Source organism: Odontesthes bonariensis, chromosome 9 (genome assembly GCF_027942865.1).
Source record: "Odontesthes bonariensis isolate fOdoBon6 chromosome 9, fOdoBon6.hap1, whole genome shotgun sequence".
NCBI lineage: Eukaryota > Metazoa > Chordata > Actinopteri > Atheriniformes > Atherinopsidae > Odontesthes > Odontesthes bonariensis.
Window position 1 is genome coordinate 781,468 of NC_134514.1, and position 25,604 is coordinate 807,071.

General features: G+C 47.6%; 1 protein-coding gene across 3 annotated transcripts; it reads left to right on the forward strand.

Annotated features, from left to right (window-relative positions):
• The first annotated feature begins 1,163 nt into the window (after positions 1–1,163).
• Positions 1,164–24,355, forward strand: eif4h (eukaryotic translation initiation factor 4h). 3 transcript variants are annotated; one of them, XM_075472704.1, is made up of 8 exons: positions 1,164–1,274; positions 6,961–7,148; positions 11,475–11,539; positions 11,829–11,925; positions 15,807–15,890; positions 16,822–17,004; positions 20,196–20,311; positions 24,176–24,355. In XM_075472704.1, the coding sequence occupies exons 1-8, from the start codon at positions 1,210–1,212 to the stop codon at positions 24,179–24,181; spliced, it is 804 nt and encodes a 267-aa protein (XP_075328819.1). In that variant the 5' UTR covers positions 1,164–1,209; the 3' UTR covers positions 24,182–24,355. The 3 variants fall into 3 exon arrangements, with proteins under 3 accessions (XP_075328819.1, XP_075328818.1, XP_075328820.1); XM_075472703.1 differs by lacking the exon at positions 24,176–24,355 and having other exon boundaries at positions 20,196–20,350; XM_075472705.1 differs by lacking the exons at positions 15,807–15,890; positions 24,176–24,355 and having other exon boundaries at positions 20,196–20,350.
• The last annotated feature ends 1,249 nt before the right edge of the window (positions 24,356–25,604 follow it).

Sequence of the window (25,604 nt, forward strand, 5' to 3'; positions counted from 1 at the left end):
AATTTGTGTTTTAAGCAGTAGCTTACTGTCTCTTCCACAGAAATACATGTAAATAAGAAAAAAAAACCTTGTTATTGTTGTTGTTATTTGTAGTAGTAGTATTAGTAGTAGCAGCAGCATTTTAATTCATTATCTGTTTTGTTTGGTCCTCAAAACTGTGGTGCTTGGAGTGACAACCGTTCAAACGAATCCGCAACTTGACATTCTGGGCTAAACCAAGTTCACAACGGGGGAAGGGGCTCGCAATGTTTTTTCCCTTGATTGTTTGGTTGATTCGTTCTCGTTTCCCACATTGAAAGTAAATCTAGAACAGCAAGGGACTGATCTAGGAAAGAAGGAGGACTTTTATATGTCACATACTAGACAAAATATTGGAGGGGGGGGGGCGGTCTGTGGCGTACTGCAGATGCCCTATGTACAGAGGCTATAGTCCTCGCTGCAGCTGGCCCCGGTTCGAATCCTGCATCGGACAGCCCTTTGCTGCGTGTTATTCCCCCTCTCTCTCTGCCCCCTGCTTCCTGTCTCTCTCCACTGTCCTATACAATAAAGCAGGGGTATTCAACTAAAATTGAAAGAGGTCCAGTTAGAGAATTTCTTGAAGCAAAGGTCCGGAAGATCATAATGTCTAACTATTTAGTGTGATATATATTTAAGTAGCCAAGTAGTTGTATCAACATCTGCATGTAATCAAAACCTGATGGTTAAATCAAATGAATTCAGTACAATTCAAAAACTTTTTGACAATATTTATTGTCACGTAACATAGAACTGAACATGTATGTATGACTGCAGATAAGTATAATGTTCTCGATCATAGCAGGGGCTTTTTTTTAAATATATTTAAAATGATCATTTTCAAATCATAAAAAAGTGAGCATCTCAATGAAATTCTATTTGATTAATTCCAAGACAATAAAACAAACTCCTGAAATAACAGTATACATTGCTGTATCATAGTCTAAATATCTTGCTTTTCCCCCTATAGATAATAACAGTTTTGCTGTAATTATCAGTAAAAGATTTTAATTCTAATCATTTTAATTTTATTTCTCTGAGACTGTAAAGCCTGTGAGATGCTTTGGTGACATTGTGATTGTTTCTTAACAATTTTTTGTGATTGTGGGTATTCCCGGTCAGGCGCTCTATGGGGCAGCTAAACCCGCTCTGTTGTGACGTGCAGGACCTCCACCATCCGACACAGCAGCAGTAATGGCGGACTACGAATCCTACGAGGAGCGGGACCGGGCCTACGGTAGTTTTGGCGGCGGTAGAGGGTGAGTGTCCGCTCCGTTCCGCGGCTAAACATTGCCCCCCTAACAGAAACCCCAACCCGGCGGTCGTCGGGATCCCCGCCGATGTCCTCTCCCGAGTCTCGGTAGCAGGGCGGTTAGGCCCCGGAGGTCGGGCCGCGGAGTGGTGTGGGAAGCCCGGGGAGAGCGGCTGGGAAACACCGGGGTCTGAAAGCTAACAGGCTAGCTGCTAGCCTGTTAGCTTTCAGGCTGTGGCAGAAACGCGCCCATGTGGCGCGGATCGTTCCTCTGTCCCGTCACGGAGCCACGTTGGTCTGTTTGGTGGGTGTAATGGCGTCCCGGCCCCGGCCAGAGGCGGGACAGGGGGGGCCGCGGCAGGTGGAGGCGGAGCGGGGCTGCGGCAGGACGCTGCCCGCATGGCTGCATCATGTGTCCGCTGCAGACTCATCCAGACATGAGGCTGCGCATCCATTAGCATTCACAGAAATAAATCTGTGAGCTCAGCCTGCCGGGTTCTGCTCTGTTTTCATGTGTTTGGGTGAATCCAACTGTAAAAACCTGTTTTTTTTCATGTGTTTGGGTGAATCCAACTGTATAAACCTGTTTTTTTTCATGTGTTTGGGTGAATCCAACTGTATAAACCTGGTTTTTTCATGTGTTTGGGTGAATCCAACTGTATAAACCTGGTTTTCTCATGTGTTTGGGTGAATCCAACTGTATAAACCTGTTTTTTTCATGTGTTTGGGTGAATCCAACTGTATAAACCTGGTTTTTTCATGTGTTTGGGTGAATCCAACTGTATAAACCTGGTTTTCTCATGTGTTTGGGTGAATCCAACTGTATAAACCTGGTTTTTTCATGTGTTTGGGTGAATCCAACTGTATAAACCTGGTTTTTTCATGTGTTTGGGTGAATCCAACTGTATAAACCTGGTTTTTTCATGTGTTTGGGTGAATCCACCTGTAAAAACCTGGTTTTTCGGCATGTTTGCAGCTCCGGTTAAAAAAGACTAATTTATGTCCTGAGCCGGTCAGCCGGATGCTACGGAAGAGTATTAGGGCCAGGCATAAGAAAAAATATTTATATTTTGCCTGTCGAGAATAAAGTCATGTTGAGAATAAAGTCGACTTTATTCTCGACAGGCAAAATATAAATATTTTTTCTTATGCCTGGCCCTAATACTCTTCCGTAGGATGCTCGGCTGGAACACCTGAGGCTGAGTTATGGATGTTAATGTTGGGAATTAAAGATTACAGTTATAATATGATGCTGATGGAAGCTTTGATGTGGAAGGAAAGCAGAGCGGTGAGTTTTGGACGATGTCTTTAGATGGTTTGTTCCGCTGACTGCCCAGAGCTTCCAGTCTGCTGGCAGGGATTCTTCCAGTTGAATTGAACTGGTCCGCTGATGAATCGATGAGGAAATCATTTGAGCTGAAACCCGAGGAGGTCTGCAGCTGTTTGAACTTATGGAAAAGCTTTTAGTGGATCTCTGCTTTCTCACCACGAGCCACCGAGGAGCCTCGGCTGGATCTGGATTCACTCAGAGGTCTAAAGGTCTAAATAACGTTAGAGTCTTTTAGCTCCTCGTGCTTCAACGATTGGGGTGTGAGCATGAGGCCGAGCACGTCAGGCTCAGAGGGTGTCGAGTCAGCAAAGCTTTCAGGGTTGAGGCTGCTGAAAAAGTGAGCAAAGCTTTCAGGGGTGAGGCTGCTGAAAAGTGAGCAAAGCTTTCAGGGGTGAGGCTGCTGAAAAGTGAGCAAAGCTTTCAGGGGTGAGGCTGCTGAAAAAGTGAGCAAAGCTTTCAGGGGTGAGGCTGCTGAAAAAGTGAGCAAAGCTTTCAGGGGTGAGGATGCTGAAAAGTGAGCAAAGCTTTCAGGGTTGAGGCTGCTGAAAAAGTGAGCAAAGCTTTCAGGAGTGAGGATGCTGAAAAGTGAGCAAAGCTTTCAGGGGTGAGGCTGCTGAAAAAGTGAGCAAAGCTTTCAGGGGTGAGGCTGCTGAAAAAGTGAGCAAAGCTTTCAGGGGTGAGGCTGCTGAAAAAGTGAGCAAAGCTTTCAGGGGTGAGGCTGCTGAAAAGTGAGCAAAGCTTTCAGGGGTGAGGCTGCTGAAAAAGTGAGCAAAGCTTTCAGGGGTGAGGCTGCTGAAAAGTGAGCAAAGCTTTCAGGGGTGAGGCTGCTGAAAAAGTGAGCAAAGCTTTCAGGGGTGAGGCTGCTGAAAAAGTGAGCAAAGCTTTCAGGGGTGAGGCTGCTGAAAAGTGAGCAAAGCTTTCAGGGGTGAGGCTGCTGAAAAAGTGAGCAAAGCTTTCAGGGGTGAGGCTGCTGAAAAGTGAGCAAAGCTTTCAGGGGTGAGGCTGCTGAAAAGTGAGCAAAGCTTTCAGGGGTGAGGCTGCTGAAAAGTGAGCAAAGCTTTCAGGGGTGAGGCTGCTGAAAAAGTGAGCAAAGCTTTCAGGAGTGAGGATGCTGAAAAGTGAGCAAAGCTTTCAGGGGTGAGGCTGCTGAAAAGTGAGCAAAGCTTTCAGGGGTGAGGCTGCTGAAAAGTGAGCAAAGCTTTCAGGGGTGAGGCTGCTGAAAAAGTGAGCAAAGCTTTCAGGGGTGAGGCTGCTGAAAAGTGAGCAAAGCTTTCAGGGGTGAGGCTGCTGAAAAAGTGAGCAAAGCTTTCAGGAGTGAGGATGCTGAAAAGTGAGCAAAGCTCTCAGGGGTGAGGCTGCTGAAAAGTGAGCAAAGCTTTCAGGGGTGAGGCTGCTGAAAAAGTGAGCAAAGCTTTCAGGGGTGAGGCTGCTGAAAAAGGGAGCAAAGCTTTCAGGGGTGTGGCTGCTGAAAAGTGAGCAAAGCTTTCAGGGGTGAGGCTGCTGAAAAGTGAGCAAAGCTTTCAGGGGTGAGGCTGCTGAAAAAGTGAGCAAAGCTTTGCTTAAAAAGTGAGCAAAGCTTTCAGGAGTGAGGATGCTGAAAAGTGAGCAAAGGTTTCAGGGGTGAGGCTGCTGAAAAAGTGAGCAAAGCTTTGCTTAACATTTCACTGAAATGGATGCAGATGTTGCACTAATGATGAGCTTATTTTGGATGATGCTGACATCATCGGAGCAAGCGCTGATGTCACCGTGACTCAACGCTCCTGCTCTGGTTCGCTGCCTCAGATCCTGAAATGACTCATTTTAAACCATTTAAAGCTTCAAGTTTTTACCTGAACAGTGACTGACAGGATATTGGTTTTTACCTGAACAGTGACTGACAGGACGATTGGTGGTTTTTACCTGAACATTGACTGACAAGACGAATCGTGGTTTTTACCTGAACAATGACTGACAGGACGATTGGTGGTTTTTACCTGAACAGTGACTGACAGGACGATTGGTGGTTTTTACCTGAACATTGACTGACAGGACGATTCGTGGTTTTTACCTGAACAGTGACAAAAATCCTGACTACGCGACAGACGCACGCAGACCACCAACGGAAGTGCGCAGACAAAAGCGGCTGTGATTGGTCCTCGGTGTGCCTTTCCGGTTGTCTGTGTGGCTTCCTCCTTTGCATTTTCGCCATCTCCAATAAAAGAAGCTGTTCTTCTTCGATGTCGAGCAACTCCAGATCCATATCTTGCATACACTTTTTTTTTTTTTTTTTGAAAAATAAACACTTCTGCCGGCGCCCCCGAAGTTCTCGTCACCGCCCACCGAAATTCTCGCGAGGGGAAACTGCTGTGCGTCCCGAGAAATTCCAGACCGAGGTTGCAGAACCATAACATGAAAAGTGGTTCGCGACCAGAGCAAAGCAACACGTCAAGACGATAGACGCAGAACTATAATCTGACCTTTATGAACAGTGACTGACAGGACGATTCGTAGTTTTACCTGAACAGTGACTTACAGGACGATTCGTGCTTTTTACCTGAACATTGGTTGACAGGACGATTCGTGCTTTTTACCTGAACAGTGACTGACAGGACGATTCGTGCTTTTTACCTGAACAGTGACTGACAGGACGATTCGTAGTTTTACCTGAACAGTGACTGACAGGACGATTCGTGCTTTTTACCTGAACATTGGCTGACAGGACGATTCGTGCTTTTTACCTGAACAGTGACTGACAGGACGATTCGTGCTTTTTACCTGAACAGTGACTGACAGGACGATTCGTGCTTTTTACCTGAACAGTGACTGACAGGACGATTCGTAGTTTTACCTGAACAGTGACTGACAGGACGATTCGTGCTTTTTACCTGAACATTGGCTGACAGGACGATTCGTGCTTTTTACCTGAACAGTGACTGACAGGACGATTCGTGGTTTTTACCTGAACGGTGACTGACAGGATTCGTGGTTTTTACCTGAACAGTGACTGACAGGACGATTCGTGGTTTTATGAACAGTGACTGACAGGACGATTCGTAGTTTTACCTGAACAGTGACTGACAGGACGAATCGTAGTTTTACCTGAACAGTGACTGACAGGACGATTCGTAGTTTTACCTGAAGAGTGACTGACAGGACGATTCGTGGTTTTTACCTGAACGGTGACTGACAGGATTCGTGGTTTTTACCTGAACAGTGACTGACAGGACGATTCGTGGTTTTATGAACAGTGACTGACAGGACGATTCGTAGTTTTACCTGAACAGTGACTGACAGGACGAATCGTAGTTTTACCTGAACAGTGACTGACAGAATTCGTGGTTTTTACCTGAACAGTGGCTGACAGAATTCGTGGTTTTACCTGAACAGTGACTGACAGGACGATTCGTTGTTTTTACCTGAACTGTGAATGACAGGACGATTTGTGCTTTTTACCTGAACTATGACTGACAGGATTCGTAGTTTTTACCTGAACAGTGGCTGACAGGACGATTCGTGGTTTTTACCTGAACGGTGACTGACAGAATTGGGGTTTTTACCTGAACAGTGACTGACAGGACGATCTTGGTTTTTACCTGAACAAAGACTGACAGGATTCGTGGATTTTACCTGAACAGTGACTGACAGGACGATTCGTGGTTTTACCTGAACGGTGACTGACAGGATTCGTGGTTTTTACCTGAACAGTGACTGACAGGACGATTCGTGGTGTTATGAACAGTGACTGACAGGACGATTCGTAGTTTTACCTGAACAGTGACTTACAGGACAATTCGTGCTTTTTACCTGAACATTGGCTGACAGGACGATTCGTGCTTTTTACCTGAACAGTGACTGACAGGACGATTCGTGGATTTACCTGAACAGTGACTGACAGGACGATTCGGGGTTTTTACCTGAACTGTGACTGACAGGACGATTCGTGCTTTTTACCTGAACTGTGACTGACAGATTTTGTAGTTTTTACCTGAACAGTGGCTGACAGGATTCGTGGTTTTTACCTGAACTGTGACTGACAGGACGATTCGTGGTTTTTACCTGAACAGTGACTGACAGGACGATTCGTGGTTTTTACCTGAACAGTGACTGACAGGACGATTCGTGTTTTTTTTACCTAAACAGTGACTGACAGGACGATTCGTAGTTTTTACCTGAACGGTCTTTGTGTTATTGGACCAATCGGACTCTCCAGTGTGGTTCTGATGTCAGAATCCACAGGCTGATCATCAGGAACAGAACCAGCTGTTTACAGAACCTTCAGTGGATCCTCAGAACCAGCTGAGAACCTGTGCTTTAAGAACCTGTATTGATCCTGTTATTGATCCTGTGATTATTGATCATTGAGCCTGCGTGTCGCCCCTCGCAGGCCCCGTGGCGGCGGCGGCCCCGGAGGCCCCAGGAAGCAGAAGGAGCTGCCCTCGGATCCCCCGTTCACGGCGTACGTGGGAAACCTCCCCTTCAACACGGTGCAGGGAGACATCGACATCATCTTCAAAGAGCTCAACATCCGCAGCGTTCGATTGGTCAGAGACAAAGAGACAGACAAGTTCAAAGGTCAGAGGATTTTGTTGTTCTGCTCCACAGGAAGTCGGGTCATTGTCAGACTTCTGGAGCTTTATGATTGTCATCGTCAGCTGCTCCGCCTCTAAACGCCGGGTCAGTAGGGGCTGTGGGCGGGGCTTAATACTCCTAAAGGACAGTAAAAATGTGTGAAATAATTGTGCTAAGAGTTTGACTCTAGATTTTAAACCATTTGATTAAAGCTCAGCTGTTGATTCAGTTTAAACATTCAGAACCTTTGCAGGTCAAAGTGTGTTTAAGGTGTGTTATTCACAGGTAAAAACCCATTCCAGCATCAACCTGAACATGAACCCGACTCTGTTTTCTGTCGTGACTCTCTGAGTTTTCCGTCGTGACTCCCTGAGTTTTCCGTCGTGACTCCCTGAGTTTTCCGTCGTGACTCCCTGAGTTTTCCGTCGTGACTCTCTTTGTTTTCTGTCCTGACTCCCTGAGTTTTCTGTCCTGACTCCCTGAGTTTTCTGTCCTGACTCCCTGTGTTTTCTGTCCTGACTCTCTTTGTTTTCTGTCCTGACTCTCTTTGTTTTCTGTCCTGACTCTCTTTGTTTTCTGTCGTGACTCCCTGAGTTTTCTGTCCTGACTCCCTGAGTTTTCTGTCGTGACTCCCTGAGTTTTCTGTCCTGACTCCCTGAGTTTTCTGTCCTGACTCCCTGAGTTTTCTGTCCTGACTCCCTGAGTTTTCTGTCCTGACTCCCTGAGTTTTCTGTCCTGACTCCCTGATTTTTCTGTCCTGACTCCCTGATTTTTCTGTCGTGACTCCCTGAGTTTTCCGTCCTCTCCCTGAGTTTTCTGTCGTGACTCCCTGATTTTTCTGTCCTGACTCCCTGAGTTTTCTGTCCTCTCCCTGAGTTTTCTGTCGTGACTCCCTGAGTTTTTTGTCGTGACTCCCTGAGTTTTCCGTCGTGACTCCCTGAGTTTTCCGTCCTCTCCCTGAGTTTTCTGTCGTGACTCCCTGATTTTTCTGTCCTGACTCCCTGAGTTTTCTGTCCTCTCCCTGAGTTTTCTGTCGTGACTCCCTGAGTTTTTTGTCGTGACTCCCTGAGTTTTCTGTCGTGACTCCCTGAGTTTTCCGTCGTGACTCCCTGAGTTTTCCGTCGTGACTCCCTGAGTTTTCCGTCGTGACTCCCTGAGTTTTCCGTCGTGACTCTCTTTGTTTTCTGTCGTGACTCTCTTTGTTTTCTGTCGTGACTCTCTTTGTTTTCTGTCCTGACTCCCTGAGTTTTCTGTCCTGACTCCCTGAGTTTTCTGTCCTGACTCCCTGAGTTTTCTGTCCTGACTCCGAGTTTTCTGTCCTGACTCCCTGTGTTTTCTGTCCTGACTCCCTGAGTTTTCTGTCGTGACTCCCTGAGTTTTCTGTCGTGACTCCCTGAGTTTTCTGTCGTGACTCCCTGAGTTTTCTGTCGTGACTCCCTGAGTTTTCTGTCGTGACTCCCTGAGTTTTGTCGTGACTCTCTTTGTTTCTGTCGTGACTCTCTTTGTTTTCTGTCGTGACTCTCTTTGTTTTCTGTCGTGACTCTCTTTGTTTTCTGTCGTGACTCTCTTTGTTTTCTGTCCTGACTCTCTTTGTTTTCTGTCGTGACTCCCTGAGTTTTCTGTCCTGACTCCCTGAGTTTTCTGTCGTGACTCTCTTTGTTTTCTGTCCTGACTCCCTGAGTTTTCTGTCCTGACTCTCTGAGTTTTCTGTCGTCACTCCCTGAGTTTTCTGTCGTGACTCCTTGAGTTTTCTGTCCTGACTCCCTGAGTTTTCTGTCCTGACTCTCTGAGTTTTCCGTCGTGACTCCGAGTTTTCTGTCGTGACTCCCTGAGTTTTCTGTCCTGACTCTCTGAGTTTTCTGTCCTGACTCCCTGAGTTTTCTGTCGTGACTCCCTGAGTTTTCTGTCGTGACTCCCTGAGTTTTCTGTCGTGACTCCCTGAGTTTTCTGTCGTGACTCCCTGAGTTTTCTGTCGTGACTCCCTGAGTTTTCTGTCGTGACTCCCTGAGTTTTCCGTCGTGACTCCCTGAGTTTTCCGTCGTGACTCCCTGAGTTTTCCGTCGTGACTCTCTTTGTTTTCTGTCGTGGCTCCCTGAGTTTTCTGTTGTGGCTCCCTGAGTTTTCTGTCCTGACTCCCTGAGTTTTCTGTCCTGACTCCCTGTGTTTTCTGTCCTGACTCTCTTTGTTTTCTGTCGTGACTCTCTTTGTTTTGTCGTGACTCCCTGAGTTTTCTGTCGTGACTCTCTTTGTTTTCCGTCGTGACTCCCTGAGTTTTCCGTCGTGACTCTCTTTGTTTTCTGTCGTGACTCTCTTTGTTTTCTGTCCTGACTCCCTGAGTTTTCTGTCCTGACTCCCTGAGTTTTCTGTCCTGACTCCCTGAGTTTTCTGTCCTGACTCCGAGTTTTCTGTCCTGACTCCCTGTGTTTTCTGTCGTGACTCCCTGAGTTTTCTGTCGTGACTCCCTGAGTTTTCTGTCGTGACTCCCTGAGTTTTCTGTCGTGACTCCCTGAGTTTTCTGTCGTGACTCCCTGAGTTTTCTGTCGTGACTCCCTGAGTTTTGTCGTGACTCTCTTTGTTTCTGTCGTGACTCTCTTTGTTTTCTGTCGTGACTCTCTTTGTTTTCTGTCGTGACTCTCTTTGTTTTCTGTCGTGACTCTCTTTGTTTTCTGTCCTGACTCTCTTTGTTTTCTGTCGTGACTCCCTGAGTTTTCTGTCCTGACTCCCTGAGTTTTCTGTCGTGACTCTCTTTGTTTTCTGTCCTGACTCCCTGAGTTTTCTGTCCTGACTCTCTGAGTTTTCTGTCGTCACTCCCTGAGTTTTCTGTCGTGACTCCTTGAGTTTTCTGTCCTGACTCCCTGAGTTTTCTGTCCTGACTCTCTGAGTTTTCCGTCGTGACTCCGAGTTTTCTGTCGTGACTCCCTGAGTTTTCTGTCCTGACTCTCTGAGTTTTCCGTCGTGACTCCGAGTTTTCTGTCGTGACTCCCTGAGTTTTCTGTCCTGACTCTCTGAGTTTTCTGTCCTGACTCCCTGAGTTTTCCGTCGTGACTCCCTGAGTTTTCCGTCGTGACTCCCTGAGTTTTCCGTCGTGACTCCCTGAGTTTTCCGTCGTGACTCCCTGAGTTTTCCGTCGTGGCTCCCTGAGTTTTCTGTTGTGGCTCCCTGAGTTTTCTGTTGTGGCTCCCTGAGTTTTCTGTCCTGACTCCCTGAGTTTTCTGTCCTGACTCTTTGTTTTCTGTCATGACTCTCTTTGTTTTGTCGTGACTCCCTGAGTTTTCTGTCGTGACTCTCTTTGTTTTCCGTCGTGACTCCGAGTTTTCTGTCGTGACTCCCTGAGTTTTCTGTCGTGACTCCCTGAGTTTTCTGTCGTGACTCCCTGAGTTTTCTGTCGTGACTCCCTGAGTTTTCTGTCGTGACTCCCTGAGTTTTCTGTCGTGACTCTCTTTGTTTTCTGTCGTGACTCTCTTTGTTTTCTGTCGTGACTCTCTTTGTTTTCTGTCGTGACTCCCTGAGTTTTCTGTCGTGACTCTCTTTGTTTTCTGTCGTGACTCTCTTTGTTTTCTGTCGTGACTCCCTGAGTTTTCTGTCCTGACTCCCTGAGTTTTCCGTCGTGACTCCCTGAGTTTTCTGTCCTGACTCCCTGAGTTTTCTGTCGTGACTCTCTTTGTTTTCTGTCGTGACTCTCTTTGTTTTCTGTCCTGACTCCCTGAGTTTTCTGTCGTGACTCCCTGAGTTTTCTGTCCTGACTCCCTGAGTTTTCTGTCGTGACTCCCTGAGTTTTCTGTCCTGACTCCCTGTGTTTTCTGTCCTGACTCTCTTTGTTTTCTGTCGTGACTCTCTTTGTTTTGTCGTGACTCCCTGAGTTTTCTGTCGTGACTCTCTTTGTTTTCTGTCGTGACTCCCTGAGTTTTCTGTCGTGACTCCCTGAGTTTTCTGTCGTGACTCCCTGAGTTTTCTGTCGTGACTCCCTGAGTTTTCTGTCGTGACTCCCTGAAATTTCCGTCGTGACTCCCTGAGTTTTCCGTCGTGACTCCCTGAGTTTTCCGTCCTGACTCCCTGAGTTTTCTGTCCTGACTCCCTGAGTTTTCTGTCCTGACTCCCTGAGTTTTCTGTCCTGACTCCCTGAGTTTTCTGTCCTGACTCCCTGAGTTTTCCGTCCTCTCCCTGATTTTTCTGTCCTGACTCCCTGAGTTTTCTGTCCTGACTCCCTGAGTTTAACCCGTGTTTGACGGGACCGGCTCACGGAGGCCGGTTCAGTCCGAAGCATCAGTGCTGGGATTGGACCCACCGGGGCTAAATGTTTTTCCTGCTGACGGTTTTTCTCTCTTTCAGGTTTTTGTTATGTTGAGTTTGAAGATGTGGAATCTCTAAAAGAAGCTTTGACGTATGACGGCGCTGTGAGTATCTGCTTCTTAAACTCTTTCTGTTCCCGGTTGGGAACATTTCGGGCCAAAGGTTCTGAGAATGACACGAATATTCTGTGTTGTTAGATCGGTCAGAAGAAGAGTTACAGAGTCGGTATCTGACCCGGCAGCTCTCAGTTAATGTTTGTCATTCACAAAGTTTTTGGCCACAACTGAACACAGTAAACGGACAGAGCGCCGATCCAGGCTGATGTGACCTCTGACGTGACCTCTGATGTGACCTCTGACCTCTGACGTGACATCTGATGTGACCTGTCTGCAGTTGCTAGGTGAAAGGTCACTGAGGGTGGACATCGCAGAGGGACGAAAGCAGGAACGAGGAGGCAGTGGCTTCGGCTTCAGGAAAGACGACGCCAGAGGTAGGAACCCCCCCGGGTGGGGTTAGGGTTAGATTAAATCCAGTGTTGACCTGAAACTGTCTGACCTCTGACCTCTGGAGGAGGACTCTCCATCTTTCATCTCATCCTCACCTGCATAGCCCCGCCCCTTCCTTAGACAGGTGGAGGTCACCTGGTGTTTCAGCTGCTTCTTTCTAACGCCTCCTCTAGTTGGCTGATGTTCGACTAACAAGCTCCGCCTCCTTTCTGATCTCCTATTCGCTGCTTCCAGAAGGAGGCTCCGCCTCCTGCTTATAGCCCCTCCTCTTCTTCGCTTCCTCTTTCAGCTCTTCGTCTCCCCCCCTCGGTGTTAAACTCCTCCCCCTTCTTCTTCCTTCCCCCCCTCGGTGATAAACTCCTCCCCCTTCTTCTTCCTTCCCCCCCTCGGTGATAAACTCCTCCCCCTTCTTCTTCTCTCCCTAACCCTGTTAAACTCCTCCCCCTCCTCCTTTTTCTCTCCCTAACCCCGTTAAACTCCTCCCCCTCCTTCTTCTCTCCCTAACCCCGTTAAACCCCTCCCCCTCCTTCTTCTTCTCTCCCTAACCCCGTTAAACCCCCCCCCCCCGTGTTAAACTCCTCCCCCTCCTCCTTCTTCTCTCCCTAACCCCGTTAAACTCCTCCCCCTCCTCCTTCTTCTCTCCCTAACCCCGTTAAACTCCTCCCCCTCCTTCTTCTCTCCCTAACCCCGTTAAACTCCTCCCCCTCCTCCTTCTTCTCTCCCTAACCCCGTTAAACTCCTCCCCCTCCTCCTTCTTCTCTCCCTAACCCCGTTAAACTCCCCCCCCTCCTCCTCCTCTCCCTAACCCCGTTAAACTCCTCCCCCTCCTTCTTCTTTCCCTAACCCCGTTAAACTCCTCCCCCTCCTTCTTCTCTCCCTAACCCCGTTAAACTCCTCCCCCTCCTTCTTCTTTCCCTAACCCCGTTAAACTCCTCCCCCTCCTTCTTCTCTCCCTAACCCCGTTAAACTCCTCCCCCTCCTTCTTCTCTCCCTAACCCCGTTAAACTCCTCCCCCTCCTTCTTCTCTCCCTAACCCCGTTAAACTCCTCCCCCTCCTTCTTCTCTCCCTAACCCCGTTAAACCCCTCCCCCTCCTTCTTCTTCTCTCCCTAACCCCGTTAAACTCCTCCCCCTCCTTCTCTCCCTAACCCCGTTAAACTCCTCCCCCTCCTTCTTCTCTCCCTAACCCCGTTAAACTCCTCCCCCTCCTTCTTCTTTCCCTAACCCCGTTAAACTCCTCCCCCTCCTTCTTCTCTCCCTAACCCCGTTAAACTCCTCCCCCTCCTTCTTCTTTCCCTAACCCCGTTAAACTCCTCCCCCTCCTTCTTCTCTCCCTAACCCCGTTAAACTCCTCCCCCTCCTTCTTCTTTCCCTAACCCCGTTAAACTCCTCCCCCTCCTTCTTCTCTCCCTAACCCCGTTAAACTCCTCCCCCTCCTCCTTCTTCTCTCCCTAACCCCGTTAAACTCCTCCCCCTCCTTCTTCTCTCCCTAACCCCGTTAAACTCCTCCCCCTCCTTCTTCTCTCCCTAACCCCGTTAAACTCCTCCCCCTCCTTCTTCTTTCCCTAACCCCGTTAAACTCCTCCCCCTCCTTCTTCTTCTCTCCCTAACCCCGTTAAACTCCTCCCCCTCCTCCTTCTTCTCTCCCTAACCCCGTTAAACTCCTCCCCCTCCTCCTTCTTCTCTCCCTAACCCCGTTAAACTCCTCCCCCTCCTCCTTCTCTCCCTAACCCCGTTAAACTCCTCCCCCTCCTTCTTCTCTCCCTAACCCCGTTAAACTCCTCCCCCTCCTTCTTCTCTCCCTAACCCTGTTAAACTCCTCCCCCTCCTTCTTCTCTCCCTAACCCCGTTAAACTCCTCCCCCTCCTTCTTCTCTCCCTAACCCCGTTAAACTCCTCCCCCTCCTTCTTCTCTCCCTAACCCCGTTAAACTCCTCCCCCTCCTTCTTCTTTCCCTAACCCCGTTAAACTCCTCCCCCTCCTTCTTCTCTCCCTAACCCCGTTAAACTCCTCCCCCTCCTTCTTCTTTCCCTAACCCCGTTAAACTCCTCCCCCTCCTTCTTCTCTCCCTAACCCCGTTAAACTCCTCCCCCTCCTTCTTCTCTCCCTAACCCCGTTAAACCCCTCCCCCTCCTTCTTCTTCTCTCCCTAACCCCGTTAAACTCCTCCCCCTCCTCCTTCTTCTCTCCCTAACCCCGTTAAACTCCTCCCCCTCCTCCTTCTTCTCTCCCTAACCCCGTTAAACTCCTCCCCCTCCTTCTTCTTTCCCTAACCCCGTTAAACTCCTCCCCCTCCTTCTTCTCTCCCTAACCCCGTTAAACTCCTCCCCCTCCTTCTTCTTTCCCTAACCCGTTAAACTCCTCCCCCTCCTCCTTCTTCTCTCCCTAACCCCGTTAAACTCCTCCCCCTCCTTCTTCTTTCCCTAACCCCGTTAAACTCCTCCCCCTCCTTCTTCTCTCCCTAACCCCGTTAAACTCCTCCCCCTCCTTCTTCTCTCCCTAACCCCGTTAAACTCCTCCCCCTCCTTCTTCTTTCCCTAACCCCGTTAAACTCCTCCCCCTCCTTCTTCTCTCCCTAACCCCGTTAAACTCCTCCCCCTCCTTCTTCTTTCCCTAACCCCGTTAAACTCCTCCCCCTCCTTCTTCTTCTCTCCCTAACCCCGTTAAACTCCTCCCCCTCCTCCTTCTTCTCTCCCTAACCCCGTTAAACTCCTCCCCCTCCTCCTTCTTCTCTCCCTAACCCCGTTAAACTCCTCCCCCTCCTCCTTCTCTCCCTAACCCCGTTAAACTCCTCCCCCTCCTTCTTCTCTCCCTAACCCCGTTAAACTCCTCCCCCTCCTTCTTCTCTCCCTAACCCCGTTAAACTCCTCCCCCTCCTCCTTCTTCTCTCCCTAACCCCGTTAAACTCCTCCCCCTCCTTCTTCTCTCCCTAACCCCGTTAAACTCCTCCCCCTCCTTCTTCTCTCCCTAACCCTGTTAAACTCCTCCCCCTCCTTCTTCTTTCCCTAACCCCGTTAAACTCCTCCCCCTCCTTCTTCTCTCCCTAACCCCGTTAAACTCCTCCCCCTCCTTCTTCTCTCCCTAACCCTGTTAAACTCCTCCCCCTCCTCCTTCTTCTCTCCCTAACCCCGTTAAACTCCTCCCCCTCCTCCTTCTTCTCTCCCTAACCCCGTTAAACTCCTCCCCCTCCTTCTTCTCTCCCTAACCCCGTTAAACTCCTCCCCCTCCTTCTTCTCTCCCTAACCCCGTTAAACTCCTCCCCCTCCTTCTTCTCTCCCTAACCCCGTTAAACTCCTGCCCCTCCTTCTTCTCTCCCTAACCCCGTTAAACTCCCCCTCCTCCTTCTTCTCTCCCTAACCCCGTTAAACTCCTCCCCCTCCTTCTTCTCTCCCTAACCCCGTTAAACTCCTCCCCCTCCTTCTTCTCTCCCTAACCCCGTTAAACTCCTCCCCCTCCTTCTTCTTTCCCTAACCCCGTTAAACTCCTCCCCCTCCTTCTTCTCTCCCTAACCCCGTTAAACTCCTCCCCCTCCTTCTTCTCTCCTCCCCCTCCTTCTTCTCTCCCTAACCCCGTTAAACTCCTCCCCCTCCTTCTTCTCTCCCTAACCCCGTTAAACTCCTCCCCCTCCTTCTTCTCTCCCCCCCCCCGGTGTTAAACTCCTCCCCCTCCTTCTTCTCTCCCCCCCCCCGGTGTTAAACTCCTCCCCCTCCTTCTTCTCTCCCTAACCCCGTTAAACTCCTCCCCCTCCTTCTTCTCTCCCCCCCCCCGGTGTTAAACTCCTCCCCCTCCTTCTTCTCTCCCTAACCCCGTTAAACTCCCCCCCCCCCCCCCCCCCCCCTCGGTGTTAAACTCCTCGTGTCGTCTGCAGGACGCGGCGGTTCTCGAGGAGCTCCCAGAGGAGGAGGAGGAGGACGCGACTCGCGGGAGGACTTCAGCGACCATTCGGGAGGAGGTGCGGTCAGATAATTCAGCAGCCGATTCCAGCCAGCCAATCGGAGAGCAGCTGGCTGGGTTGCAGCCAATCAGAGCGCAGAATGGTGTTCCAGAACTTAAACTAGTTTAAACAAACTTTGACTGTTTCAGTCGAATGTAAAATACATTTAATCTGACCGTCTGTAGCAGTTCTTCTTCTCTGTTTTTGTAGCAGTTCTTCTTCTCAGTATCGACTCTAACGTATCATCTGCTGAGGTAACAGTGAGAGACGTTGAACTCGGGTTTAATACCTCATCATAGATCCAATGATTCACCAGTAGGATTAAAACTGGTTTAACCAGCCTGAGAAACTGACATTAAAATCTGAGGGAGGCAGCAGATGAGCATCCAGATGTGGCCCAAAATGTCCTCCATTTTGTTTCCATGGAACTCATTTTTTTTTACTCTGATTCATTTGAATCATTCAGAAGAAGCCGGACCTGAAACAGACCGAAGGTGTCTGCTCCTTAAACACGTTTTAAAGATTATTAACATTTTAAAAGCTTTGCAGGTTTGTTTCTATAGAAACCAAACAAAGAAACATTCCACGTATTTAACTGAAGGAGGAACATCGATTTACCTTCAAACACTGAAAGCTGATTTACTGATGAAAGAGGTTTTAATCTCTGGTTAACAGGATCGTTCCGGAAGCTTAGTTCAGCATAAATTACCCATAATTCCACACGGCTGTACGGTCCTGACGGGTCAACACTCCTATGAAACAGAGAGGTTTCCAGGTGCCCAACCAGCTGAAACCGGCAGCCTTGGCTCCGCCCCCTGCAGCTCCAGGGCCCCCCCCTGTTTTTCCCATCATGCCTTTCACCTCAGTCATCTCACCTCACAGGTCGCGACAGGTCACCTGAAAGCTGCGACCGGCCGGCTCACCTGTCCGTCCGTCCTTCTTTCTGCAGGTTTCAGAGATGACGACTTCATGGGAGGGCGGGGTCGAGGTGGCAGCAGTCGCCCCGGTGACAGACGGGGAGCCGCGGGCGGCGGCGGTGGTGTCGGCGGCGGCAGCGCCGGAGGAGGAATGGGTCGCTTCAGAGACGGCCCGCCCCGCGCTGGAGCGACAGACTTTAGGGAACTATCTGAAGGTGACATCACTTCCTGTTCGACCAGTTATTCATTGTTAAGGTGACATCACTTCCTGTTTGACCTAAACGTAAAGATTCATAGTTAAGGTGACATCACTTCCTGTTTGACCAGTTATTCATCATTAAGGTGACATCACTTCCTGTTTGACCTTCAGTTATTCATTGTTAAGGTGACATCACTTCCTGTTTGACCTAAACGTAAAGATTCATAATTAAGGTGACATCACTTCCTGTTTGACCTTCAGTTATTCATCGTTAAGGTGACATCACTTCCTGTTTGACCTTCAGTTATTCATAGTTAAGGTGACATCACTTCCTGTTTGACCAGTTATTCATCATTAAGGTGACATCACTTCCTGTTTGACCAGTTATTCATCATTAAGGTGACATCACTTCCTGTTTGACCTAAACATAAAGATTCATCATTAAGGTGACATCACTTCCTGTTTGACCTTCAGTTATTCATCGTTAAGGTGACATCACTTCCTGTTTGACCTAAACGTAAAGATTCATAGTTAAGGTGACATCACTTCCTGTTTGACCTAAACGTAAAGATTCATCATTAAGGTGACATCACTTCCTGTTTGACCTTCAGTTATTCATCGTTAAGGTGACATCACTTCCTGTTTGACCTAAATGTAAAGATTCATAGTTAAGGTGACATCACTTCCTGTTTGACCAAAACGTAAAGATTCATCGTTAAGGTGACATTACTTCCTGTTTGACCTTCAGTTATTCATCATTAAGGTGACATCACTTCCTGTTTGACCTTCAGTTATTCATTGTTAAAGGATAAGAGCGTTTTTTTTACATTGGGCCCTTGATTTCACATTATAACATGATGTTCTACTCACCCCTGCTTGTTGTTGGTCATTTGGAGCTGTTCCGAAGATATTCGAGAGGCGTCTGGCTGCTCTCTTGAGATATTTGGCCATGAAACGGTTTCCTATGGGCAAGCTTATACAGGCACAAACTATGCTGTTTATAATTTATTAATTACTGTACATTAGCACTGATAACGTGGAGGTGCGTCGCTTACTTAAAAAAATCCAGGTTATTGTAATTTTGAATTTTTGTCGTAAAGTGGGTGTTACTGACGTCATTGTCGTGCTACTGCCACAGACAGCCCACAGACCTGCTGCCTATTTATTCATTCGGCTAAAATTCAAAATTATTAACCCGGATTTTTTTAAGTAAGCGACGCACCTCCACGTTATCAGTGCTAGTGTACAGTAATTAATAAATTATAAACAGCATAGTTTGTGCCTGTATAAGCTTGCCCATAGGAAACCGTTTCATGGCCGAATATCTCAAGAGAGCAGCCAGACGCCTCGCGAATATCTTCGGAACAGCTCCAAATGACCAACAACAAGCAGGGGTGAGTAGAACATCATGTTATAATGTGAAATCAAGGGCCCAATGTCAAAAAACCGGTCTTATCCTTTAAGGTGACATCACTTCCTGTTGGACCTAAACGTAAAGATTCATCGTTAAGGTGACATTACGTCCTGTTTGACCTAAACGTAAAGATTCATCGTTAAGGTGACATTACTTCCTGTTTGACCTTCAGTTATTCATCGTTAAGGTGACATCACTTCCTGTTTGACCTAAACGTAAAGATTCATCGTTAAGGTGACATCACTTCCTGTTTGACCTTCAGTTATTCATCGTTAAGGTGACATCACTTCCTGTTTGATCTAAACGTAAAGATTCATTGATAAGGTGACATCACTTCCTGTTTGACATAAACGTAAAGATTCATCGTTATGGTGACATTACTTCCTGTTTGACCTTCAGTTATTCATCATTAAGGTGACATCACTTCCTGTTTGACCTTCAGTTATTCATCATTAAGGTGACATCACTTCCTGTTTGATCTAAACGTAAAGATTCATCACTAAGGTGACATCACTTCCTGTTTGACCTTCAGTTATTCATCATTAAGGTGACATCACTTCCTGTTTGATCTAAACGTAAAGATTCATCACTAAGGTGACATCACTTCCTGTTTGACCTTCAGTTATTCATCGTTAAGGTGACATTACATCCTGTTTGACATAAACGTAAAGATTCATCGTTAAGGTGACATCACTTCCTGTTTGACCTTCAGTTATTCATCGTTAAGGTGACATCACTTCCTGTTTGACCAAAACGTAAAGATTCATCGTTAAGGTGACATCACTTCCTGTTTGACCTAAACGTAAAGATTCATCGTTAAGGTGACATCACTTCCTGTTTGACCTAAACGTAAAGATTCATCGTTAAGGTGACATCACTTCCTGTTTGACCTTCCGTTATTCATCATTAAGGTGACATCACTTCCTGTTTGACCAGTTATTCATCATTAAGGTGACATCACTTCCTGTTTGACCTAAACGTAAAGATTCATCGTTAAGGTGACATCACTTCCTGTTTGACCTAAACGTAAAGATTCATCGTTAAGGTGACATCACTTCCTGTTTGACCTTCCGTTATTCATCATTAAGGTGACATCACTTCCTGTTTGACCTTCAGTTATTCATCATTAAGGTGACATCACTTCCTGTTTGACCAGTTATTCATCATTAAGGTGACATCACTTCCTGTTTGACCTAAACGTAAAGATTCATCGTTAAGGTGACATCACTTCCTGTTTGACCTAAACGTAAAGATTCATCATTAAGGTGACATCACTTCCTGTTTGACCTTCAGTTATTCATCATTTCGGTGACATCACTTCCTGTTTGACCTTCAGTTATTCATCATTAAGGTGACATCACTTCCTGTTTGATGATCAGGGGAAGAAATGGTTGAAACTTCCTCCTCCTTTTCCTCCATTTTGTTCCTGCTTTACATCCTGGACGTCTCCTCTTCAGCTCATCTTGATTTGGGGTCTCATTAAGTCTTATTAGCTGAGCTCAGTTGGCTCCTCCGACAGGATAACAACTTTCCTGTTTCCATGGTTACGCATCATAACAGATGAGCAGCTCAGAAACATGTTTTCACAGGAATAAGCTCAGTGGACTATAATTAATAATGAATAATAATAAACATTTTTATTTTTGTTTATTTATGTTTTTATAATTATGTATTTCTTCCATCTAAATGAATGATTTAGATCTCAATATTCTGTATATTTCATTTCCCCGTTGGTGTGAACCGGCTTCCTGCTGTGCTGACTTGTTTGTTCGTTTGTTTGTTTGTTTCTGCAGAGGAGCGTGCACAGCGACCCCGGCTGCAGCTGAAGCCTCGAACGGTCTCCGAGCCGCTCAACCAGGTCGCCAACCCCAACTCCGCCATCTTCGGCGGAGCCAAGCCGCGAGAAGAGGTGATCCCGAGAGAAAAACCTTAAGAGACTGATGGGCACGAGGGCCAGAGGGGAGGGGGCGGAGTTAAGGGAGGGGGCGGAGTTAACGTATGATCGAGAACTTTAACTAAAAAAAAAAAAAAAAGACGGGGATGGTTGAAGCGCCACTTTTAGCATTCCTTCCTTCCTTCCTTCCTGATGGTGAGCGAGCAGACTCCTCCCCCTCCTCTTCTTCTTCTTCTTCTTCCTGTTCGAGCAGACTCCTCCCCCTCCCCCTCCTCTTCTTCCTGTTCGAGCAGAATATTTCTTCTTCGTGGGAACGCAGCGCACTCCGACACTCTGATCAATCATAAACGTGTAAAACACCAACACGGCGAGCAGCGAATGCATGCCCCAACTTTGGGTTTCTCTGCCCCGCCCTCTCACCTTCGCTTACTGTGACGTCATGCCCGCTCAGCCCCGCCCCCTCCCTCTGCCGGGTCAAAGGTCGCCCACCAGATTGGCCGCAGCGCTCTCTCACTCTTCTTCTTTTTGTACTTGGATTGTTCAGCTATGGCCCCGCCCCCTCTTCCTCATTGGTCGAGCCAGACGGACCACTTCTTCCCTTCTTTATTTGCTCGTTGCTCGTTTCCATGGTGACTCATCAGTTTCTTCAGCTTTAATCAAAACAATCTTTTGTCCTCTGATTGGTTGACATGAAGCGGCGATCAATAGGAAATAGGACGGCTATCAGCAGGCCCCGCCCCCTCAGGTACACCTGGGCCGTTTCTCAGTATGCGTACTTTTGTGTACTTTTGTGTACTCGTGTGTACTCGTGTACTTCTAAAACATCACCACGAAAGGACCAAGTACTGTTCCAATTCAAAGTACGCTCCACATTCCCGGAAGTCCCTACTTGTAAGTACACAAGTCCCTACTTGTAAGTACACAAGTCCCTACTTGTAAGTACACAAGTCCCTACTTGTAAGTACATGAGGCCCTACTTGTAAGTACACAAGTCCCTACTTGTAAGTACACCAGGCCCGTACTTGTAAGTACACAAGTCCCTACTTGTAAGTACACGAGTCCCTACTTGTAAGTACACAAGTCCCTACTTGTAAGTACACAAGGCCCTACTTGTAAGTACACAAGGCCCTACTTGTAAGTACACAAGTCCCTACTTGTAAGTACACGAGTCCCTACTTGTAAGTACACAAGTCCCTACTTGTAAGTACACAAGTCCCTACTTGTAAGTACACAAGTCCCTACTTGTAAGTACACGAGGCCCTACTTGTAAGTACACGAGTCCGTACTTGTAAGTACACGAGTCCGTACTTGTAAGTACACAGGGGTGTACTGAGGGGTGCTGAGGGGCGTGGCCTAGCGTGAGGCCTCTCCTGTCCAATCAGATTTCAGAATGAGACATGATCCACACTGGACACACAGAAGAAGCCCTCTGATTGGTCGGTTGATCCACACTGAAAGCAGATTCAGAGTTTTTATTAGATATTCCTGCTTTGCCTCCTGATGGAAACAGTGTGAGGATGCGTTCTATTGTGGCAGATTTTTCTGTTCCTCCAGATGTTAGCAGCTGTGGCAGATTTTTCTGTTCCTCCAGATGTTAGCAGCTGTGCCGAGGTTCTGTTCCTCCAGATGTTAGCAGCTGTGCTCAGTTTCTGTTCCTCCAGATGTTAGCAGCTGTGCCGAGCTTCTGTTCCTCCAGATGTTGGCAGCTGTGGCAGATGTTTCTGTTCCTCCAGATGTTAGCAGCTGTGGCAGATGTTTGTTCCTCCAGATGTTAGCAGCTGTGCTGAGTTTCTGTTCCTCCAGATGTTAGCAGCTGTGCTGAGTTTCTGTTCCTCCAGATGTTAGCAGCTGTGCTGAGTTTCTGTTCCTCCAGATGTTAGCAGCTGTGGCAGATGTTTCTGTTCCTCCAGATGTTAGCAGCTGTGCCGAGCTTCTGTTCCTCCAGATGTTAGCAGCTGTGCTCAGTTTCTGTTCCTCCAGATGTTGGCAGCTGTGGCAGATGTTTCTGTTCCTCCAGATGTTAGCAGCTGTGGCAGATGTTTCTGTTCCTCCAGATGTTAGCAGCTGTGGCAGATGTTTGTTCCTCCAGATGTTAGCAGCTGTGGCAGATGTTTGTTCCTCCAGATGTTAGCAGCTGTGCTGAGTTTCTGTTCCTCCAGATGTTAGCAGCTGTGCTGAGTTTCTGTTCCTCCAGATGTTAGCAGCTGTGCCGAGTTTCTGTTCCTCCAGATGTTAGCAGCTGTGGCAGATGTTTGTTCCTCCAGATGTTAGCAGCTGTGGCAGATGGTTCTGTTCCTCCAGATGTTGGCAGCTGTGCTGAGTTTCTGTTCCTCCAGATGTTGGCAGCTGTGCTGAGTTTCTGTTCCTCCAGATGTTAGCAGCTGTGCTGAGTTTCTGTTCCTCCAGATGTTAGCAGCTGTGCTGAGTTTCTGTTCCTCCAGATGTTAGCAGCTGTGCCGAGTTTCTGTTCCTCCAGATGTTAGCAGCTGTGGCAGATGTTTGTTCCTCCAGATGTTAGCAGCTGTGCTGAGTTTCTGTTCCTCCAGATGTTAGCAGCTGTGCTGAGTTTCTGTTCCTCCAGATGTTAGCAGCTGTGCCGAGTTTCTGTTCCTCCAGATGTTAGCAGCTGTGGCAGATGTTTGTTCCTCCAGATGTTAGCAGCTGTGGCAGATGGTTCTGTTCCTCCAGATGTTGGCAGCTGTGCTGAGTTTCTGTTCCTCCAGATGTTGGCAGCTGTGCTGAGTTTCTGTTCCTCCAGATGTTAGCAGCTGTGCTGAGTTTCTGTTCCTCCAGATGTTAGCAGCTGTGCTGAGTTTCTGTTCCTCCAGATGTTAGCAGCTGTGCCGAGTTTCTGTTCCTCCAGATGTTAGCAGCTGTGGCAGATGTTTGTTCCTCCAGATGTTAGCAGCTGTGCTGAGTTTCTGTTCCTCCAGATGTTAGCAGCTGTGCTGAGTTTCTGTTCCTCCAGATGTTGGCAGCTGTGCTGAGTTTCTGTTCCTCCAGATGTTAGCAGCTGTGCCGAGTTTCTGTTCCTCCAGATGTTAGCAGCTGTGCTGAGTTTCTGTTCCTCCAGATGTTAGCAGCTGTGCTCAGTTTCTGTTCCTCCAGATGTTGGCAGCTGTGGCAGATGTTTCTGTTCCTCCAGATGTTAGCAGCTGTGCTCAGTTTCTGTTCCTCCAGATGTTAGCAGCTGTGCTCAGTTTCTGTTCCTCCAGATGTTAGCAGCTGTGCTCAGTTTCTGTTCCTCCAGATGTTGGCAGCTGTGGCAGATGTTTCTGTTCCTCCAGATGTTGGCAGCTGTGCCGAGTTTCTGTTCCTCCAGATGTTAGCAGCTGTGCTCAGTTTCTGTTCCTCCAGATGTTAGCAGCTGTGCTCAGTTTCTGTTCCTCCAGATGTTGGCAGCTGTGCCGAGTTCAGGAGTAACCGGTTTAGATCAGGTATAAATCAGGTTTACAGCTGGTTTAGATCAGGTATAAATCAGGTTTACAGCTGGTGGACAGTCTCTGGTGGTTTCGCATCCGTCACAGAAGGTCGGGTCAACAAACCGCCGTGTTGCGTTGAGGCGTCTTCAGTCCAGTTTATCCGGCTGAGTCTCTCAGAAGAGCTGATGTTGGATGAGGAACTGGTTCAGAACCAGAACTGGAGGAATCAGAAAGCTGAAAAACAAACGCAGACAGAACCTTTTTTCTTTCCGCCTTCATTTCCTGATCACTGATGCTCTTTCCTTTCACATAAATCTGTTTTTAGTCCGACTGTGGGGCTGATGGAGGGGAAGGAATAAGTGACTGAAAGTGTTTTGTTTAAATTGATTTCTCCCTTCTTTCCTCTCTTCCTGTGTGGCGTCCCTTTGACTCTGCTTCCATCTGTCTCTGAATGCAGAACTGACCGGACCGCGGCGCCGACACAGAGGAAGAATTCGAAGGTTTTCGCGCCCTTTCCTTGTTTCAGTGTGGATCAGATGCCGAGCTCCACCCAGAAAATGTTGTAACATGAATGATGACCTGCAAAGTCCAAACTCTTACTGTCCAATAAAGCTGGAACTTTAGTTTGTAGCCGAAACTCTGACGTGTGCTTCTTTTGATTTTAAAAAACCTTCCGAGAACCGAAACCAGGTCCGGGTTTTCAGGTCTGTGTGTCGGTGTGGATCGGGTCTGGGTCAGGTGGGCAGCACTAGGTTTCACTCTGAGAGATGTTTTGTTTCCAGGACACTGAATGGAGGAACTTTTTCTTAATCTACAGAAGAGAAGCGGCTGTTTTTACCTGTTTTTGTTAATATTTTGCCCGTCTCTGTTTACTGCAATAAAACTGTCATCATCGATCACCAAGCAGAATGTGTTTACTTTCAGGGTGGGGGGGGCGATATTCCTGGCTTTATCCAGCTCTGCCTGAGGTTCCTCTTCCACCTTTATTGGGCTCCAAGCAGCGAAGGAACCCATTGTGTTAGTAGCTTTTCTTATTATTGATCCGTTTCCGCTGCGATTGAAGTCTATGGCAGCCCCATGATGGTAAAAAGTTGTGAAATTTGGCACACGTAATCCAAAGTCAAGAATTTCCATGCCCCAAGGGCTTACTCTCTAGCGCCACCAACACGTCAAAGTTCAAAGTGCATTCAGCCTAATAACTTTGGACTACTTGGTCCAAATTTCACAAATGAGGCATCGTAGGAATCCTTGGATCATGACGAGTGCTATGACGTCAAATTGCGTATACTTAGATATTCCGCCATTTTGAATTTTTATCCAAAACCTTCAAAAAGCATTTCAGGTCACAGAGATTGTCTGGTTTTCACCAGACTTGGCACATAGACTCTTAAAGGGGAACTGCGGTATTTTCAACATTAAGCCTCTTTTCTGAGTCGTCTGCAGTGTTTTAGAACCCCCCTCACCGCTTTTTTGATGTTTACTGCTGTCTCCGGTATTTGCCTAATTTTGATTCATCTCAACCTGCTTCAGAACGGCAAGTCATGTGCATGTCCACAAAGGTCCGTAAAAGCTCCATAAACGTCCGTTTTCAAACTAATCAACTCACCGGAGTGGTTACTGGTGTGCACTTAGCCTAGCAAGCCAGACCCGAACAGCAAACAGCTGTACAGGGGTCTGGTGACGCTGGATAGCAGTGTGGGCGGGATAAACGGCTGTCTGTCAAGTTCAACGCCATGCAATAGGATGGCGCAACAACCAATCAGAGCGATGAAGAAGTGTTACGTAGTCAACGCGACGGAATGTACATTGTGGTCAGTAGTCTATGCCCTGAAAAGCTGATTTCCCTTAAGCTCTAAACTCTGTAAACTTTAGCAACATTTGAAACA